The sequence below is a fragment of the Microtus oregoni genome, unplaced genomic scaffold (genome assembly GCF_018167655.1).
Source record: "Microtus oregoni isolate MIOR12 unplaced genomic scaffold, Mior012 000044F_ref0000062, whole genome shotgun sequence".
NCBI lineage: Eukaryota > Metazoa > Chordata > Mammalia > Rodentia > Cricetidae > Microtus > Microtus oregoni.
Genome location: NW_024543218.1, coordinates 10,784,343 through 10,806,140, shown reverse-complemented (window position 1 = coordinate 10,806,140; position 21,798 = coordinate 10,784,343). Strand labels below are relative to the sequence as shown.

At 42.6% G+C, this 21,798-nt stretch overlaps 1 protein-coding gene across 1 annotated transcript in view; it reads left to right on the top strand.

Moving 5' to 3' along the window:
- Positions 1–21,798, top strand: part of LOC121434795 (metabotropic glutamate receptor 3) — a 212,472-nt gene that overhangs the window by 184,296 nt on the left and 6,378 nt on the right. Inside the window, exons 4-5 of the mRNA XM_041633767.1 lie at positions 614–1,680; positions 10,980–11,154. Coding sequence (XP_041489701.1) covers positions 614–1,680; positions 10,980–11,154 — 1,242 coding nt within the window. The remainder of the gene's footprint in view (positions 1–613; positions 1,681–10,979; positions 11,155–21,798) is intronic.

Genomic DNA, 21,798 nt, shown 5'->3' with positions numbered 1-21,798 from the left:
AGAACTGCTGTGAATTTAAAGCTAGCCTGGGCTACACAGCAAGACTATATGCCAAGAACTTCAGAATGACTACAAATACATTTCAATTTTTTCCTATACTAATCATCAGAAATGTTTAAATGCATGTGTTATATATTTATATTGCGATCTCATTTCAAGGAGAGAATTTTTGCTATTAATTTTATGTTGTCATGAATATAAATAAGATGGTAAAAAATTTAGTGGTTGTATAAACAAGTATGAAACGAGACATGAAGTTCTGCCAGATTCCCGTTACAAAGATTTCAAGCAAATAGCACTTCCCATCACAGAGTACAACGTCGCATGCTCCTGTGAAGTGGCGCTGTGTGATGTTCATTATTATCACTGGCACTTGGCACCCGTTAGACACGCGGCAATCCTAAGTGAGTAACCTTATGAATGCATAAGCACTCTGGAAGCTTTAAGCTTTTGATGTGTGGCTTTCGATGGTAAGTAACAAAGTGTGTCAGCCTGGGTAACGCTAGTCCCTGCTCCTTCAGTTCTGCTGAGTGTATGGCAAAAGGAATTGACTAATGACATAGGAGACACCTAAACAAGTGTTCTTTTCTTGTCTTCATTCTATGTATCAAAGCTCCATTCAACCCAAATAAAGGAGCAGACAGCATTGTGAAGTTTGACACTTTCGGAGACGGGATGGGAAGATACAATGTGTTCAACTTCCAGAACGTGAATGGAAAGTATTCCTACTTGAAGGTTGGCCACTGGGCAGAAACTTTATTTCTAGACGTAGACTCTATCCACTGGTCCCGAAACTCAATCCCCACTTCCCAGTGCAGCGACCCCTGTGCCCCCAACGAAATGAAGAATATGCAGCCAGGGGACGTCTGCTGCTGGATCTGCATCCCTTGCGAGCCCTACGAATACCTAATCGATGAGTTCACCTGTATGGATTGTGGGCCTGGCCAGTGGCCAACGGCTGACCTCTCTGGATGCTACAATCTTCCAGAGGATTACATCAAGTGGGAGGACGCCTGGGCAATAGGCCCAGTCACCATTGCCTGCCTGGGTTTCATGTGCACTTGCATAGTTATAACTGTGTTTATCAAGCACAACAATACACCCTTGGTCAAAGCATCAGGCCGAGAACTCTGCTACATCCTGTTGTTTGGAGTGAGCCTGTCCTATGGTATGACATTCTTCTTCATTGCTAAACCATCACCTGTTATCTGCGCATTGCGCCGGCTTGGGCTTGGGACCTCCTTCGCCATCTGTTATTCGGCTCTGCTGACCAAAACAAACTGCATTGCTCGCATCTTCGATGGTGTCAAGAACGGCGCCCAGAGGCCAAAATTCATCAGTCCCAGTTCTCAGGTTTTTATCTGCCTGGGTTTGATCCTGGTGCAGATTGTGATGGTGTCTGTGTGGCTTATCTTGGAGACTCCAGGCACCAGAAGATACACCCTTCCAGAGAAGCGGGAGACAGTCATCCTAAAATGCAATGTCAAAGATTCCAGCATGTTGATCTCTCTGACCTACGATGTGGTCCTGGTGATCCTATGCACTGTCTATGCTTTCAAAACAAGGAAATGTCCTGAAAACTTCAATGAAGCCAAGTTCATAGGCTTCACCATGTACACCACCTGCATCATCTGGTTGGCCTTCCTCCCAATATTTTATGTGACATCGAGCGACTACAGAGTAAGTCTTTGACTGCTTCTATCTTTTCCTTAATTTGACTTTCTTCTTTTCTTTGTTCTTTTTTTTTATTATTCTTAAAAATTTCCACCTCCTTGTCTGCTATGTTCAGCGAGTCCGGTTTTATCCCATGCTTTTTCAGACCCGGGCCAGCTGGCCTTGGTGAGTTCCCAATAGAACATTCCCATTGTCTCAGTGTGTGGGTGCACTCCTTGCGGTCCTGAGTTCCTTGCTCGTGCTCTCTCTCCTTCTGCTCCTGATTTGGACCTTGAGATTTCTGTCCGGTGCTCCAATGTGTGTCTCTGTCTCAGTCTCCTTTCATCGCCTGATGAAGATTAATATTCAGGAGGATGCCTATATGTTTTTCTTTGGGTTCACCTTCTTATTTTGCTTCTCTAGGATCACTAATTATAGGCTCAATGTCCTTTATTTATGGCTAGAAACCAAATATGAGTGAGAACATCCCATGTTCCTCTTTTTGGGTCTGGCTTACCTCACTCAGGATAGTGTTTTCTATTTCCGTCCATTTGTATGCAAAATTCAAGAAGTCATTGTTTTTTACTGCTGAGTAGTACTCTAATATGTATATATTCCATACTTTCTTCATCCATTCTTCCATTGAAGGGCATCTAGGTTGTTTCCAGGTCTGGCTACCGAGAACTCAAGAACAATGGCAATGGGTTTTTGATCCTACTGCACGTACTGGCTTTGTGGGAGCCCAGGCAGTTTGGATGCTCACCTTACTAGACCTGGATGGAGGTGGGTGGTCCTTGGACTACCCACAGGGCAGGAAACCCTGATTGCTCTTTGGACTGATGAGGGAGAGGGACTTGACCAGGGGAGGGGGAGGGAAATGGGAGGCGGTGGCGGGGAGGAGGCAGAAATCTTTAATAAATAATTAATAAAAAAAATAAAAAGAAAAACAAATAAAAAAATTTCCACCTCGTCCCCTCCTCCCTTTTCCCTCCCCCTCCCCCCACTTCCCCTCCTCCTTCCTCTCCAGTCCAAAGAGCTGTCAGGGTTCCCTGCCCTGTGGGAAGTCCAAGGTCCTCCCGCCTCCATCCAGGTCTGGGAAGGTGAGCATCCAAACACACTAGGTTCCCACAAAGCCAGTACACGCAGCAGAATCAAAACCCAGTGCCATTGTCCTTGGCTTCTCAGTCAGCACTCATTGTCAGCCACATTCAGAGTCCAGTTTGATCATCAGTCCCAGTCCAGCTGGCCTTGGTGAGCTCCCATTAGATCAGTCCCACTGTCTCAGTGGGTAGGCACACCCCTCGCGATCCTGACTTCCTTGCTCATGTTCTCCCTCCTTCTGCTCCTCATTTGGACCTTGGGAGCTCATTGAGCTTATAATTTTTGATCCTAGAGAAGCTAAATAAGAAAGTGAACCCAAAGAAAAACATAGTTATCCTCCCGGATATTGGAAGTAGACAAGATTGCCAGACAAAAATTGGGAGCTTGGGGGTGGGGGTGGGGTGGGGATAAGGGGAGATGGGGAGAGAGTAGGCAGAAGGGGAGGATGGGGAGAGCTTGGGGGAATGGGACGGTTGGGATGGAGGAAGGATGGATATGGGAGCAGGGAAGTATATATCTTAATTAAGTGAGCCATTTTAAGGTTGGCAAGAGACTTGACTCTAGAGAGGTTACCAGGTGTCCAAGGAGATGTCCCCAGCTTGTTCCTTGGGCAGCTGAGGAGAGGGAGCCTGATATGGCCCTATCCTATAGCCACACTGATGAATATCTTGAATATCACCATAGAATCTTCATCTGGCATTGGATGGAGAAAGAGACAGAGACCCACATTGGAGCACCGGACTGAGCTTTCCTTTGTTCTTTTAACTTAGCAATGCTTTGCTGGGTAGGAGTTAGGGTAGATTCCTTTTATTTCATCTCAAGAAAGAATCAAATAATTACAAATGCCATGATTAACTTCAATATGATATGAGAAAATTAATTCTCTATGCTTTAAGACATTTAATTAGTGCTTAGTTTGCTCAGAGCACTCTGCCAGGCACAGAGGGAAAGATAGATATAACTGGAGGGCCATTCAAGTAGTTTATAATCTAGTGAGGAATAAAACATAATACATACACATAAAAGTGTCTTAATTAAATTTAAAAGGCAATTGACAAGAGAATGATACTTAATCACTAAAACCCTAATGAGAATACTTGAAATTAGACACAAGAGGCTGTATATAATAGATGCATGTATAAACTAAAGTATCACTGTAACATTAAGTCAAGATCAGAACAGAGATCTAAAACTTTTATTCATGCTTTAGAACTTCCCTGCGATTGATTAAAATACAGTCTATTGTGCACTTTCTAAGCCTTTAGTTATGTATACAAATATACCATGTATAATTATGAGTGTCTATGTACTGTTGAACTGCTAAAACCTTTATTACACGCGTATGCATAACCTAATTAAGTCATTATTCATAGAGTTCAAATTTATGGACTGCCATATAATTACCATCTCTTGTGGGGCTGATGTCATCTTCCCATCATAATTTCACAAGTTGTTGAGCCATTGATAAGTTAATTTTGCTGTAGTAATTCTAACTCTAGTGTCTTCCATGAGTCATAAGATTTACTTCCTTGGGGCTGGAGAGATGGCTCAGAGGTTAAGAGCATTGCCTGCTCTTCCAAAGGTCCTGAGTTCAATTCCCAGCCACCACATGGTGGCTCACAGCCATCTGGAATGGGGTCTGGTACCCTCTTCTGGCCTGCAGGTATATACACAGACAGAATATTGTATACAAAATAAATAAATAAATAAATAAATAAATAAATGATTTACTCCCTCTTCCCACCATTGGTTTTTATTCTATTTTCTAAGTCATCATAAATTAGTTTTTCATAGGCCTGTTTCCTTGTTGTACCATGATTTTACAAAAGGAAGTAGTAAAGAGCATTTCCGAATCTTCTGTTTACCAGTAATTACAACATTGCCCCAAATCTAGGAAACCACATCTCAGAAGGAAGACACAGCAAATCCCAAACCTCAGGCATGGAAAAACCAAATAAGTAAGCAAGCAAGCAAACACCTTAAAGGTGTTTTATGGCACATCATGGTATGTATTATTAATAGAAATAGATTACAATCTTGAGGGTATAAAAAGGTATTTTTTATTTGTTCTCCACACAAGCAGGTAAGCGGCAACATGTGCTTATTAATTTATCATTCTATAATGCTTTCATATTTCAACACATGTTATGGACATATACATACCATTATTAATCTTAATATGCTATGTGAAAATTAATTCAAGTTTTAAAATACATATATCATTTGCTTTAAGATATATATATATATATTTATGTGTAATTTCTACCAAATAAAATGATTTTTTAAAGGAAGAAAAAAACCAAGATTCTGACAAAGGCTACCGTCTCGAGTTCAAATTATTCTCAACTATATGCATGAAACTTATGGACTGCATACAATAATAATCAGTACAAAAGGGAACTTAAGTTCAATGTTAGAGTAATTGTCAGGTTTTTTTAATGCTAAGATATTTAAGCATGTATTTATTCATTTTAAAATTTTAAAAATCTTTAAGAGAAGTAGTATCACAATTTAAAAAGCAAAATTAAAGAAAAATATTTGAAAAAAAAGAGTTTGAACATTCAGAATTTCAGAATAAAACAGAGAAGTATTACAAATATTTTTAAAGCCCCTATCCCTAGCTGTTGTCCTTATATATACACTCACCCCATAGATCAGCATCGACAACTGATTTTTTTTTCCTTTGGCTTTTTAAGACAGGGTTTCCTTGTATCTTTGGAGTCTGTCCTGGAACTAACTCTTGTAGACCAGGCTGGCCTCGAACTCACAGAGTTCTGCCCACCTCTGCCTCCCAAGTGCTGGGATTAAAAGTGCCCACCGCCTGGTTGGGCAGCTGACTTTTTAATGTTGTTACTGTATTGTCATTAGTGAACCTGGTTTAGAGTATCAGGAACCAGTGGGATGATAACCATGTTGAGTTTCAACTTCTCATACTCAAAAAAGCTGACTTAAAATAAAGCAGAAAATGTTACCAAAATTTTGATCTTACTAGAGAAGTTAGCATTTGTTTCTCATGCACCAAAACTTGAGTTTGGCCCTTGTATGATAGCAATATGGTAGAGTACTAACTAGATAGAATCGCTGGAGATACCAGAAATTTCACCGCACTACAGAAGTCAACAGTAAATATGAACAGGCTAACTGTGAAAAGACAAGGTGGGGACTGCAGATGTGACCCTGGAATTCCGATAAAGTTCAAATACAATAAAATCCAAATATGCCCAGGTTGATAATCTTGAAATTTAAGTAAATATAGCAAATCATCAATTATTTTTAAAGAACTGTCAGCCAATTTTGTTGGTGCCCATTGCACAATGTCTACTGTTGAAGGCGTAAGTCACAAACAATCCCACACCAGTTTGGAACTATGATTAATAGAATGGTTATTTATTTAAGGGGGAAAAACTTACAGATCACGGTCCCAGACAACAACCCTCTGCACAATCAGGAAGGGCACCTAATCGCTGGAAGGGGAGCCCGAAGCCAGAGAGAGAGTGCAGAGAAAAGTGGCCACATTTTTTTTAAAGAGAGAGAGACCACGCCCCAATGGGCTGGTATCTCAGCGGCTATTGGCCGAAAAAGCTGAAGGAGCTCCCGCAACATACTGTAGAATGAGAAGCAGCCAAGCCCCCAAATTCTACAAGCCAGCCAGAAGAAACCACCAACACCAGCACTGTCATGCAGAAATGTGTTAGGTAGAAAGGCATGGACAGCTACAGTTTAATACATAAATGCAAGAGTTATTTGATCTAAGAGGTTGGCTGGGAGCTAAACCATGTAGGACTTTGTAGAATGTAGAAAAGAATATAAATTTTATTTTCTATAGAAAAGGAAACAATTGGAAGATTTTTTTTTTTTTTTTTTTTTTTTTGGTGACTGAAATTATGGAGTGGTTAGCTTGCTTGGTAGGACAGAGGCTGTGAGAGCTGCATCCAAGTGTTAATATTTGAGAGGGTTAGAAGTAGACACAGTAACCTGCCACAGTACCAGGGACAAGGCAGAGTCCATGTAACTACTGGTTCAGACGCAAAGGACTTTTTCACAATCACGGCAGCAAGTAGGGTCAACATCTCTGTAGGACCCCCAGGTTCCACTTTCTAGAACTCAATGCAAACTGGACTCAGGGTCACCTGAATTTGCCATGATTGAGACGGGCCCACCTTTCCTGACTTGATTGTATATACCAAAGCACAGCACTGTTAATGAACCCATTCCAGTTTAATTCTTGTGCTCATCACAAATGTTAGCATTATTTCTGATTTTAAAAATAAAGCAATAAGGACCAGAGAGATGGCTCCGTGGTTAAGAGCACTGACTGCTCTTCCAGAGGTCCTGAGTTCAATTCTCAGCTCACAAACATCTGTAATGGGATCTGATGCCCTCTTTGGGCATGGAGGCATACGTGTAGACAGAACACTCATACCATATATATATATGTGTAAAATTTAAAAAATATAGCATTATAATGTAATTTCTCTTAATTGCTGAGTTATCAGCGTCCCCATCCAATTTTCATCTAAAATATGTGTCTTACCTTTGTCCCAGCCCTACCTCCCCAGTGAAAACACTAGGTAAGAGGATGATTTGGGTCAGCATGACGTACAAATTAGAATATCTGCCTCTCTTGAATTCTCCAGTGTCTGGTGCAGGTAGACTTCGACCACCCTGAAGGATGGAAAGAACTTGTCCCTCACCTTCAGTGTGTTTCTCCTAAAGCGGCTAAAATCATAACAGAGAGCGTACAGAAAGCAGGCACTGTGGAGGGGAGGTGCAGCCCTGTGCCAATAAGAAGCCACTTGCAGCTCAACTTAAGGTCTGATTTGTGGGGGGGGGGGGGGGGGGGCACCTGTATGTTCAATTTGGTCAGACATGGTGGTACATGGCTGTAATCCTAACACCAGGGAGGCTGAGACAGGATGAGAGTGGGGTCTAGGGAATCTAACCTTCATGGTGATGCCCCGCATTAAAGAAAGAAAAAGAGAGTATTGTAGCTTTCCGGCTTCACAGCTGAGTAAGACTGTTGGTAACGTCTCTCTTCCTGCAGCCTGCAGAGCAGCGTCAGGAGTAGTGAAAGCTAGCCAGCAGGAATGTAGCGTCTAGGGCACTTCTGGCTTGCTTACTCTATGCCCTGTCTTTAGCAATAGGGTCTTAGCAAGTTCTGGTGAACAGCCAAGAGCAATATCAATAACGTGTATTGTCATTTCTGAGACGTCCCCGACTGGCAGCTCAGAGGGAGATAGTCATCCCACAACTGTCATTTGGATTTTGGTTTAATAACCTATAGGTTCCAGGAGCATTGCCTTCCATATAGGATACCTCTATTCAGAGGCCCACCCCACAAGAGGGAACTCACAACCGGTACTGAAAACCTGGCTAAGAATGCACGGCTGAGGAGATCACAGGTCTCCAGGTGATTTACCACTATTCTTTGGTAAATGGATGTAGTGTCAACCTACCTCTGAACACTTCTCCGTATACCTGTGGATTAGTGTAGCTCTCAGACGGCATCAGAGATTCTGCTTTTGTTTCAGTGGGTGGCAGTGGATACAGAGACTCACAACTGAACAGAGTGGAGAGAATAAGTAACCGTGTGGAGTGCTGGGGTCTAAATAGGACATCTGTACCACACACACACACACACACACACACACACACACACACACACAACAAGGCTCAGCCAACACTGTGGAAGAGAATAAGAGTATATTTAAGATTCAGACTGTGAGGAATACAGCTAGAAAGCACTGTCTTGTGGACATAACCCAACAAGTGCCCCCACAAACTCACTGCAGCTGGGGTTGTCTGCACAGCTGACCTGCACAGGACCAGCCCATCACCCTTTCTTCTTGTGTGGGAGAGAACCTCATGAGGCTCCACCCCCTGAGGGACTACTGACAGCTAATGGCTGTGGGAAGATGACTTGTTGCTTTCTTCACTGGTGCAACCACTGCTAAGTTGTTCCTATTCTAGTAAATAGTCTAAGCGGGCTACTCCGTCTAAACGAAGTGGCTCACACACCAAAAGGGCGTGAAACTAGGAAGACATGTGTGTAAAGGTTCAGTAGAAGAACAAGGGCAAACAGGACAAGGAACACACCAGAGGAAAACCAAATACTTATTGTGTACATGGATTAAACTGGCAAAGAATAATAAATAGATCGTTTTTTAAAATAAAAAATAAACGAAAGACAAAAGAAGAAAGAATAAGTCTAACCCAGGTAAGAGTACAAATGCCGATAAGTGCCTTGTCTGCGGATATCCTAGAGTTTTTCCATCCTGGGGAAATGTAGTCAAGTAGACAAAAGCTTCTTTACACATCCAAATTCCACTGCAAAACTGAAACTTTTATCCATTTGAAAAGTTACCTCTAAAGTGATAAGCCTTGAGAGAGCCCACTGTGGCTTTCCTTCTGTAACAAGTACCAAGGGCCCTGGACCCACAGGTACCAAGGGCCCTGGACCCACAAGTACCATGTGCTTTGTACATATGGAACTATATGTCCTGTATGCTCTGCTTCTCGAGGACATAGGACAAGTTCAGATGACCCATCCACCTTTGCCTTTTCTGAAGGTCTCTCTTCTCCTGATTAGTGAGGTTCAAACCTTCACAACTTCTGTGTTCAAAGAAATAGAACTTTCTGCCCAATCAGAATAAATTCAATATTAAGTTGTTAGTTTCACATGGACTTGACTCCTGCTGTGAAGAAATGCACCCTCCCCCATCCCAGAAAGATTCAGAAATAATTAGAGTGCCATGCTAGCTTCTCGTTGAACCCTTCTCTATAACCCAACATTCAGTCTCCCTACAGATCCTCCACTTAACAGGCAATGAGTAGAGTCCCGTTTGAGTATGTCAGACTGACCACACAATTGTGCCAACATATGTGTTATTGATTTTTATAGAGTTTCTTTGGCCCTTGAGACCCTTAGACTTCCTTCCTTAAAAAGCCTATATGAGTTAGAACTGCGTCCTTGCTGCCCAAACTGTCAAAGACCACAGTGTCTGAGATTTTATTGTACATATTACATACCCAGTTACCACAGCAGTGTCATTGCAAAACTTCCAGAAAAGACTGTGATTGACGCCAACAGCAATAACAGCCATAGCCAGACTGAACATTCAACAGAGTTTCCGAGTCTCACTTCTCACACAGAGGAACAATGGTCGCTGCACTAGGAGTAGACTCCTTCGTCTAAAGCTCAGAACAGAGGTAGTTAGAGCCTTTGCTTACAAGCTAAGTAGAAACATGAGATCTACACAGGATTATCTTGGACAGAACATGTTCATGGATTGGAAGAGTGAGTTTAAGGACAGTGGAAAAAGCAAAGATAACTCCCAAGGTTTTTAAGCATCCGCTGTTACTCAGACTGAAACAATTAGGAAAGGAGGTCAAGCTTGGTGATATGAACTTCCTTCTTTTCTACTAAATATTCAGCATAATGTGTGATTGTGGCAGTTGAGTATGTAAATACAAAAGCATTCAGGATAGGTCTACACTAGTAAATATCTGGATATAAACAATATAGCACGTATCTAAGTCATGTAAACTTAACGATGAAGGGGAGATATCAAAAACCTGAGGTCTGAGACACTCCAGATCTTAAAGTTCAGATAGAAGAGGTCATTAAAACCAGGAGCAAACACCCCTTCTAGGGAGGGATATGTCTTGGAAGTCAAAATTAGGAAATGATTACTGATGTCAAATGCTGCTGTAAGTCTGAAGATAAAGTCAGGGCCATAGGAACTGGTGGTGTAAAAGAAAACAGAGAGCTGTATATTAAACACCAACTTTTAATCATGTGACTTATTGAAGGAACTGGACAAGTGAACTTTGAATGAGCCATGTTCATTGGTGATAACCGCCTGCGATCTAGTACTCTCATCACTGAATATCTGTGTTTTGCTATTTACGATTCTGACTTCACCAGCTCCGCATAAATATCATCATACAAATGTAAAGAAAATCAGGAAATCCATGTGAAGTCTTGGCAAGCAGTCAGAATCAACCCACACAAATGATGCTTGCTTTGAAATCCTAAACAATGTTTTCATGAATATTCCAAACACAGAAGATCCTATATAATTAGCACATAAACTTAGCTATGAGAAGAACAGAGTTAATGAACGATTCTCGTTTTCTAACTTGGCCTTGTCTCAGTGTTCTCTTTAGTTGACTTCATGATGGGATTTATAGTTGGACATTCATTGAGCCAACCTTTCTTACAGGTGCAGACGACAACTATGTGCATCTCCGTTAGCCTGAGCGGTTTCGTGGTCTTGGGCTGTTTGTTTGCCCCCAAGGTACACATTGTCCTGTTCCAACCCCAGAAGAATGTGGTCACGCACAGGCTTCACCTCAACAGGTTCAGTGTTAGCGGAACTGCCACCACGTATTCTCAGTGTAAGTATGGAACCACACACTAATTCATTCGCAAACAGCCTCACATGGGGAGCCAGGACAGCAGGGCCCAACAAAGCGTGCCTGTCCCTATAGTGAATCTCAGATCAGTGTTAATAAGTTCTAACATGAATATTAAGTTAGGATGTGTATCAGACTGAACTATGTGCTAAGGATACAGTAAGAAGCAGAAGACTCAGCATTCTGTTTGGTTGCTAGATAGTGTCTGTTATGGAAGAAAGACATGCAACCTATTCAATTAACTGTAATTGATCAGATTGTGTAACTATAGGACCAGCCTTCTAGTCTTTTTGCAATAGTCCCCTGGGTTGCCATGGGAGAATCAGTGAGTTGCTCTGGCCTCACTTTACTCATTGACTAGAGAGCAGTGTTCTATACAGAATATTCAGAGTCACAGACATATTGAAAATGCTTCATGAAAAGTGCAAGGAGGGATGCTCATCAGGGGGAGATGCTCATCAGGGGTGGATGCTCACCAAGGGGAGATGCTCATCAGGGGGAGATCCTCACCAGGGAGAGATGTTCACCAGGGGGAGATCCTCACTAGGGGGAGATGTTACCTGGGGCGAGATGCTACCTGGGGTGGGATGCTACCAGGGGGAAATGCTCACCAAGGGGAGATGCTCACCAGGGGGAGATGTTACCAGGGGGGATACTCACCAAGGGGAGATGCTCACCAGGAGGAGATGCTACCAGGGGGGATATGCTCACCAAGGGGAGATGCTCACCAGGGGTAGATGCTACCAGTGGGGAGATGCTCACCAAGGGGAGATGCTCACCAGGGGGAGATGCTACCTGGGGCGAGATGCTACCTGGGGTGGGATGCTACCAGGGGGAAATGCTCACCAAGGGGAGATGCTCACCAGGGGGAGATGTTACCAGGGGGGATACTCACCAAAAGGAGATGCTCACCAGGAGGAGATGCTACCAGGGGGGATATGCTCACCAAGGGGAGATGCTTACCAGGGGGAGATGCTACCTGGGGCGGGATGCTACCTGGGGTGGGATGCTACCAGTGGAGATGCTACCAGGGGGAGATGCTACCAGGGGGAAAGAATACCAGCAGATACCACCCTTTCCAAAAGTTCAACCACTTTTATTTAACATGGGAAGGTAAGAATTGGAGAGACATTGGAACTAAATTTTGGAGAATCTTCTCAATAAGGACACTTGTTTGTTCGTTTGTATGTAAGCACAGTAAAGTACAACTAACGTCCCATGACCAGACTTTGGAAAGTGCTAGAAAAGATCTTCCTGACTCCATGGCACGGTGATTTCTCCCTGAAAGCAATTGTGTGAACAGGGTTCTAGGATGGCTCCCCGGATCACCATTCTTTGCTCTACTGGGAATTTTGTACCTAAGATGGTGGCTGAAACAGTCACTCCAAAACACATAACCCAAGGTTCCTAAAGCACAAGTGTATCCGAAACAGACAGCTTTTTAAATTATTTCCAATTAATCTGTCGTTCAAAATAGGGGAAATTCACTGGGTAAGAGAGAAGAGGATGGAGCCACAGGGGGAGGGAAGTCCAGGAATGACAGAAACAAATGACTCCTCACAAATTTGCCTCCAACCCATTAGAAAGGAGATTTCAAAATAGCTCAGCGTCATAGGGTGAGCTATTACATTAGTGCCTCAGTTTCTCCAACAAGAATAGAATGTAACAGGGTCGCCTTTTCTCCACCAGAGGGAGAGTTACAAAGAGGGAGCACACGTGTTCTGGGGTGCACCTCTACCCTTATCTCCTTAGACCTGAGCTGCTGTGCCTCAGGGACCCACACACTTCCTACCAAAAACTGAGGTTTCCCATTGGTGAAGTAAAGCCCATAAAATAGAGAAACATGCTTATTTTCAAACCAAACAAATCTGTTCATTTCTTGACTAAATAAAATGGTTATAACTAGCAAGTTCAGACAATAAAAAAACTGGTGATAAAAAAAATAATGTGATGCACAGAAACTATAACTTTCCTATATTTTCTACATGATGGGCATTGTGCTAAATACTTCATGTGTCTGTGCAATTTACATCTTATTTAATGTTCACAGCTGTTGAGATAAAAAACCTGAACAGGGCTGTAAAGGGAGACTGCTCGCTCGTTTCCCAACTGCTCAGACAACAAACACATAGACACTATATTAGTTACAACACTGCTTAACCTATTAGCTCAGGCTTCTTATTAACTAACTCTTACATTTTAAATTAGCCCATTGCTATTAATCTATGTATCAGCACGAGACTGTGGCTTACTGGTAAGGATCTGGTGTCTGCCTCCCTCAGCATGGCATCTCTCAGACTCCACCTACTCTCTCTGTATACCTCTTCTAGCCTGGCTATATTCTGCCCTGCCATAGGCTGAAGCAGCTTCTTTATTAACCGGTGGTAATAAAACATATTCACAGCATACAGAGGGGAATCTGACATCACAGGTTCATGATTACCCCAGTCAATGAAGCAGTATTTTTAAAATATCTGAATCAGAACTTAGCATCAGTACCTCTGAATGTCAAGCTGGTATACCTAATTAGAATACTGTGCTGCCCTCCCAGAAAGCATGTTGGGGCTGGTAAGCACCTAGTGCATGATGCCAGGTGGTTAATAACTGCCATAAGGAAGAAGTGGCATCACTACACTAAATAGGACAGGTTTCCCTTGAGTCCATAGCTCAAAGCTGGTGGGCATGACTGTAACATGTAACTGTTAAACCCAAATCCATGAAGTCTCCCAAAAGTCAACAAGGAGACCGAGTCCCATATGTAAAAGCAAAAAGCCTTTATTTTATGCAAGTTGGCAAAGTCAGTCTTTCTGCATGTCCAATGGATTGGCATAAACGGAGAGCCCCCAACTCAGTCAGAGCTGGGTTTTTATAGTAGTAAAGGTGGGGTGAGGTTTTAGGGCCCCTGATTGACTGACATTTGTCTAGAAGTGTCCCGGTGAGTGTGCTGGCAGGTGATTCTATCTACAGCAGTTGGAACGTTAGGCATTTCCTTTGGATGGTCTGTTCCTGGGTGGTGCTCAGGTAATCTCAGTTTGTGGTTCTTCCTGCAGCCAGGTATTGCTTCAGGGTAAACTACTGAGACTCAGACCTCTATTAAATTTATTGGTGGCTGAGTCCTACTCTGGCAGCTGATAATGGTTGGAAGTAAGGAAGTTCCTTTGGGTGATCTGTCCATATTTAGCTTATCGTGGCTGGTCTTAAAGACAATAACATAGTCTTTAAGTTGTAACAGACATTTTAAAAACCAGACCTCAGTAACTCAGAACATAGTAGCATGTTCTAATACACATGGTGGGCATTATTAAATATCTGGAAAAAATACTGGACTCTATCTGACCAAATTCTGAGAAGAGGTTCTCAGAAATGGTAAAATATCTGTTCGCACAAAGTATTCTGCTTGGGCTATACCAGAGCCACTGTGACTCTGTAAGCTAATCTGAAAATGGCCAAATTCGTGCTTTAAAGTAGATGTCTACCCAATGTAACATTGTTGGAGTATTCCCAGACCTCAACAGTATTGCTCTAATTAATTTATCCCATCAATGAAGCAATATGTTCTAACAAAATACCTGTCTATCTGTCTTCTTCTCACATGTACCCACTTCGACATGGCCTTTCTCTCTTTTACCCTCCTCCCCAATAAACCTCTTGCACTCTGTTGTTTTAGAGTGCAAGCAGTCACTGAATTTAAATCTCCAAATTCAACTGACTGTAGATCAAAATACTAAACACTAAGGAGAAAAATGCAGAAAAGGCCTAAGTATGTGCAAACTAATTTTCAAGTCGCTATCCTCTAAACACCAGCTAAGCACAGTGTATTAAGGATGAGTCATCTGGGGATGATATAGACTGTATGGGAGGTGAGTATGCAGCAGACAAACACCGTCTTACGGGTAGAGAAGCAGAACGGGGAGGATCCTGTGACCAATACTTTACAGATATCAAGGGACAAGTGTAACTTTCGTCATCTCAGAAAGCACTGTGCTGGTGATGTATTCCATTGACTGGTTACTACTACTGATTCTGAACTTTCTCCACGAGAGAAAAAAACACCACACGTGAATGAGAGTGAGATTTGGAAGAAGCAGAGCTACCTCTCTCTTTAGCGTTTAGTTATTTATTTCTGCATGAGGAGCTTCACAGCCCCAGTGATTTAAAGCAACTCTCTTATCACCTCCTATGGTTTTGTGAATCGGGAATTCAGCCAGACCTTGGGTGGGCAGTTCATCTGCTTCATTTTGCTTTACTTAGCATCCTCCAGCTGAGGCCAAGCTGATCTGGAGGAAGCATGCTAGTCTCACACCTATGCTTAGCACCCTGGTGGGAAGCCTCCCCATGTGGGCTTCCAGAGAGCATGCTGGGTAAAAGTTCCAGCAAAACCTGCCAGCTGGGAAACCCACACAGGATGTCCTGAACTAAATCTCCTCAAGAACAGGACCCAGCCTGCCCATCTTCAAGGGGAGGGCCTAAACCAGCTCTCAGGGACTCTCGCGTGGTCTCTTTAATCATGCTGGACTCTCCAAATCCTAGATGAACTCAGGGCTGCACACTTTCCAGGGATTCGTGTGACTTCATGGTGCCGCGGCATTATTTCCTACTTTGGTCCTTGGCGAGACAGGGGCAGATGCAGCATGTCCCTTGGGAGCTTTGGTCAGCCTCTTTGCAGAAGCTAAGGCCATTAATAACAGGAAACTGGGTTTACATGAAGTTGCTATAAACAGGTGGAAAAGGATGACTAAACCCAGAATTCAGAATGAAGAAGGGGCATGGTGAAAGAGATTTGGGGAACCTGATCACCATGAAATACTTTGGATACTGTTTTGTTTTATTTTGCTTTTTGAGGCAGGGTTTCTCTGTGACTTTGGAGCCTGTCCTGGAACTAGCTCTTGTAGAGCAGGCTAGCCTTGAACTTACAGAGATCCGCCTACCTCTGCCTACCGAGTGCTGGGATTAACTGCTCAGCATATTCTGGATATTGTTATGTGTGAAAGGACACTTCACTTTGTATCTGCTTAATTATATACAGTGGAAATCAGAATAAAAATAAGTTTAACTCCTCTCCATTAATTATACCCACTGGCTAATGGCTCTCAATTGTTTGTATATAAATAACCAATTTGAAGTAGAGATTTCCTGGCTCCACCCACAAATATTCTGATTCCTATGAACTGGGGCAAAGGCAAAATCTGGTTTGCAACAGAAAACGTAGTTTTTCAGTGGAGGTAATCCACGGGAAGCTTCTGAGAATGCAACAGTAAGCAAACTTGTTGGCTTCGTTTCATATTAGGCGGTGCAGGGCACACTCACTTCATGACCTTCAGAGTGGAGGCAGACCCTGGGTTCAGAGAGTGGCAATCCCCCATGCTTTGCTTCGTGATACCATTGGCCACATCCCTGTGCAGCTAGGATACCACTGGCCACAAGCTTACACAGCTGATTCCCTGACTCCCTCTGGAACTCTCCAAGGAAGTCATTTCGAGAACAGAATCAGCTGGCCACTCATATAGACTGCCCCTCCCAAGGGAAGTATAACTTAGAGATCTTGACATCCTAAACTCATCCTTGCAATGCGGCTCCCACACCCAGTCACATAAACAAACATCCTACATGGGAGATCAAAAAGGAAAGACGTCCTTCTTTATTTTGCTCTGCTTAGCAGCAAAGGGGATTCTTAGAGCTAGTTCCCAAAGACAGAAAATGGAGACAATATGCTGGCGATGTAAGAGGCGCTACATAGGGTTAAAGGAGACATGCTAGACGCATTTGGGAGTTGATACAGCTCAAAGCCCTCGGGAGCTATAGAGGCCGGACTGCAAGCATTAAAATGGTTTAGGATCAGCAGGCATAGGCATAGATGTGAGAAATGAAGTGTGCCCTCTGGTCTTACACAGCTATTAAATACTCAGACTTGGTCCCATGGGGGTGTATATTTGTCTTTCTCAAAGTGATCATTTACATGTATGAATGTCATTATTATTACACTCTGTCACGAGACGTCTACTAAATAATGATGCCCAGATCTGAGTCTTAGAGGAACTCTACCCAGATGTAGATTAATTTTCTCTGAGTCCAGATTTTACTCAGAAAGTCGCCTCTCTTTGTGATAATGTGTGAACTGCTCCCTTAATGGAAACTAGTCTTTAATGCAAAGTATTTTTACGTTACAAAGCAAAATAAATAATACAAAAAGATCAAGTGAACGGTCTTCTAGAGGCATTGCCTAAATTTCTACAGAGCTGCAGCAAGAGAAAGCAAGCATATGAGAACAAAATTTTGTGTTTACTAATAGTTAAACCTTTGACAATACCCTAGTAAACAGAGTACAATCCATTGTTGAGATACGAATGCAATGCTATAAGTTTAAATACATCATTTAATGCCCACATCTCTTGTCTACATTGCAACTCTAGAAAAATAATGGTAGCGTGGGCCTACACTGTAGATTCAAAAAGTCTCGTTGACGCGATGCAACAGCCTGGCCAGACAAATCAGCAAGTTATTGGTAACAAACCCTGAACTGATAGCATCCTCACCCCAGGCAGAAGCATCTTGTAAATATGAATCAGTGGAGAATGCACGAAGAGCCTAGAGCAGTCAGAAAGTGAAGCCATCTGCTTGCAGGCAAAATATACAAAATTCATCCAATTCAAATCAATTCCAATGGATGCCAATCTGTCTTCCCCCTTGAAAAGTCCACGGCAGTCTGAGACGTTCATTCCAGCTTGGCACACCCTCCTTCAGTGAGGACGGAAGGACGGTCTGCAGTGGTTTAGGCAAACCTACACATGCTAGAGACTTGCAGCGCTTCCTCCTCCTGTTTAATGGCGTCACCGTATTAGCCTTGTAACTGTTCTTTTCTAACTCCTGATCTCTTTACAACATCCTAGAAGAAAAATTGTAACATGGGGAGCCAGGCCTGCTTGTTGGGGTTTTTGTCCCGCCCGGTACCCCACAACTGTTTAGCCCCAAAGAAAATCACACATAGGTCTTCATAAATTTAAGCTGATTGGCCCATTAGCTCTATCCTCTCACTGGCTAACTCTCACATCTTGATTAACCCATTTGATCTGTGTTAGCCATGTGGCTCAGTACCTTTTTTTCAGTGGGGCAAATCACATCCTGCTGCTTCGGTGGTCTGGGCAAGAGTGGGAGGAATCAACTTCCTCCTTCCCAGAATTCTCCTGTTCTCATTACATCATTTCTACTTCCTGTCTGGTTTTCCCGCCTTTACTTCCTGCCTGGCCAATCAGCGTTTATTTATAACATGATTGACAGAATACAGACAATTCTCCCATACCAAAAAATGACCACAGAGACTGGAACTGAAAAGGTTGCTAAGGATCATTCATTCTAAAAACATTTCCAGGTGAGAAAGCCAAGGCCCTCCCCATCTCATAGGTGCTTTAAACCAACTGGGCAAATAACATCAGGAATCAAACTCTCTAAAGATGCCTGGCCTCTCTGGGTTTTCTACCATGGCTCAGTTAAAGGGGGACAACCTATTTAATAATGAGAATCTTAGCACCTGAAAAATGAATGACTTAAAAGCTTTCCTTTCAGCTCCACACTCAGCAGCATCTTACTCTGACGCCCTGGTCACAGATCCCCTCTCCAAAGTCCATGTACAGAGGTCCAACACCTTATGTCACGTTCGTTATAGACTAGGTGTCCACAGCACCACAGTGCACACAGCCAAGGCATGATATCCCAGAAAATATAATTTGATGGGAACAAATAAAGGAATATTATTAGAGTGCCTAGATGTTTATGTCAATGGCACGCTTTCTCTCAGTAAGTGGTCCTTTAATATTAAGCAGGTATTTTGAATTAAATTACCCTGCATTCCCCTCCTTTCTCTGTTGTACCTTTGGACAGGAAGCAGCACAGAAAGAGTCCCTGAACCAAAGTGTTCAGTATTTTATTAGAGATGACTCCAGGCAAACAAGTTCATGTGACCCCAGAGGTATCAGACATCTTTAGGAACACTGACATGTTCAGAATTATGTGAATATGCTAATTTTAAAACTGTGTTTGCCATCGACCATTATCTATAATTTGTTTTAGATGCTCAGTAAAAAACCAATTTTTTTACTAGCTTATCTTCTAATTCACCTTAAATAAAACTATCAGGAGTGTTCTGAAGTAGGGATACTGTGTTTCCATATAGCGTGAAATGAGACCACTGTGTTGTCCAGACGCGGGTGGCTCAGACCAGACTGACAGACATGGAAACAAATGAAACGTGGAGAGGCTGTATACAATTTGAATGTGACGTTAACAAGACTAGCTCCGCCTGAGAATAGAGCGTGAGTCTGGCATAGTGTTTTAGAGTCTGATAGTTGCGGCTTCGGATTCTAATCCCTCGGCACAGGAGCACACACCCCATGCTCATAGACTCCCATGGTGAGTGAACCTCTGATCCTTGAATGAGTTTTAATGCACGTTTTGATAGGAAAGAAAGAAAACAGTGCTGGGCAGCTCGGGGGTGAATAAGAAGAGTGCAGAATTAATGAGGGGGGAAAGTGGGTAAAGTTAAGGAGCCCTTTGTTTGCCTGATGTTTACTAAACATCTGCTTTGGTAATTCTGAAGGGGAAACAGTAGAGGAATATGACTGAAAACATGATGCGGTAACAATGGAGTAAGGTAGACAAAAGTGAGATCTCTGCTCAGCGGGAATTTAAATTGGATCACGAGCAACAAAAGTCACATCTGATCTATCTTCTCTTCATGACTCATCTCTCAGAATGAAGAAGTCTTAGTGTCTGTTGGATTATAAATCTCACCTGGAAAATAATATCTTTAATTTTTACCTTGTTCTGTATTAACAGATTTTATATCACTATTTGAATTAGTAAAAGTAAATACTTGCTGAGAATTCGGTCTAGAATTACCTCCAATGTCTTAGCAATGAATATTCTGCCTTCCACTTGAAACTTGACTGATAGCAAGACTGCAACACCAGTGTCCAGCAGCACAGCTTGGTCACCAAAGGAACTTCTTCTGAAAGAGGGTGAGCAAAATTGAGAGAATAAGCGAAAATACAGATTTAATGACAAAAGAATACAAAGAGACAGACAGCCAGTAGAAACTTGATCCCATGACTATTTTTAAAAACACATAAATAAGCAGATATCCTGGGAAAAATTAGTTGAGGTCACCACCACCAAGACAACTGAATGGATGGGAGCAAACAGAAATGTTTGCTCTGCTGAGATGTTTATTTTTCGCCAAGTCTGATGTGCTACAGAGCTTGGTGAGGCATTAATTCTCAGTTGACTAACAGGCTTGGCATGCAGAAAAATCTATTCAATAAGTATGTTTAATTGATCAAGCGCCCAGTTACATTAGGTGAAAAAAAGTCATAATTTCCTCCCAAGCCTGGCCAGCCCGTGTGTGAGCAGTAGGAAGAACTGAATTCCACAAAGGGAGCCATGGCAGCCGCGTGGATGCACTGATCCATGTTTAATCGTGTCTGTGAAGTCAAATGTGTCTTTTCTTGGGTGCAAATTGTCCTTTTGTGATCAATAATGAAACCTACAAGGTCTCTTCCAACTATTTTCAGTTTTCACTTTGAGTTGCAAAAAGTACCATTTTAGCCTAGAGCAGACAACAGCTGCTGTTTGTCCCACGTCCCCAGAAAACCTAAAAGAAGCCTGCATGATTATTGTTTCTTGCAGACAGAATGATTACAGAAGTCTGCTTAGGCTCGCTGAAGAAAATGGGCCAATCTTACAGCATTAAAAACCTTACGAGAAGTTCATCAGAGTAACGGCAAAGACTCATCACAAGAATACAAGTGTGTGCACACACACATATATGCATGTGCACACACACACATATACAAGCACACACATACACACAACGACAGCATTTTGATTATCTGCATATTTTACTATCTTGGGGAATAACAGATGGGTTAATATGGGAAGTACATGTAAAATATTTATGAAATGCAAAGTAATTGAAATGATAAACTCATCAAACAATAATTTCTCCTACTATATTCAGCAGCATATGCAAACAAGGGAGAATTTTTTTTTTACATAATCAAATACAATGGCCAAAGCCGCAGGGAAACAGTAAAAGGAAAGCAGTGGAGATCCCTTCAACACACTACAAAGAGTGTGGAGGACGTTCCTGCAGGAGGAGTCTCAGGGGCTGCCGAGTTGCTGTTACTGTGTAAGGAGATCTAGAGTCCTGTATTTTGGCAAAGGGTGCCTCCTTTGATATCCTTATGGAGCAGAGGCATGACTCAGAGTTCTCTGTGAACTTCCATAACGATGGCCATGGGATCGAGAGCTAGTGAAACCATGCAGCCAGCTCTCCGTGCAGCCATTGTATCTCCTACTTAGTCAAATGCTCCCAATTGATAAGAAGTTGGAAAGCAGAGAGACATGAGAGAGTACTTCAAGGAACAGAGGTCCGTGCCATTCCACAGCAGACTGGGAACATCAGAACAGCTGTAAGAAATGGCCTCCAGGAGAGTCTAGAGAGGGCCTGAGACTAGTCCACGGTAGACAGAGGTATCTGCCTGTCAGACTTTGTTATCCCTGAGTTCTTCCCACTCTATATCATCATCCCTCTTCAGTCTCTGAAAAGGAAAAGCCTGCAAAGAAATAATAAAA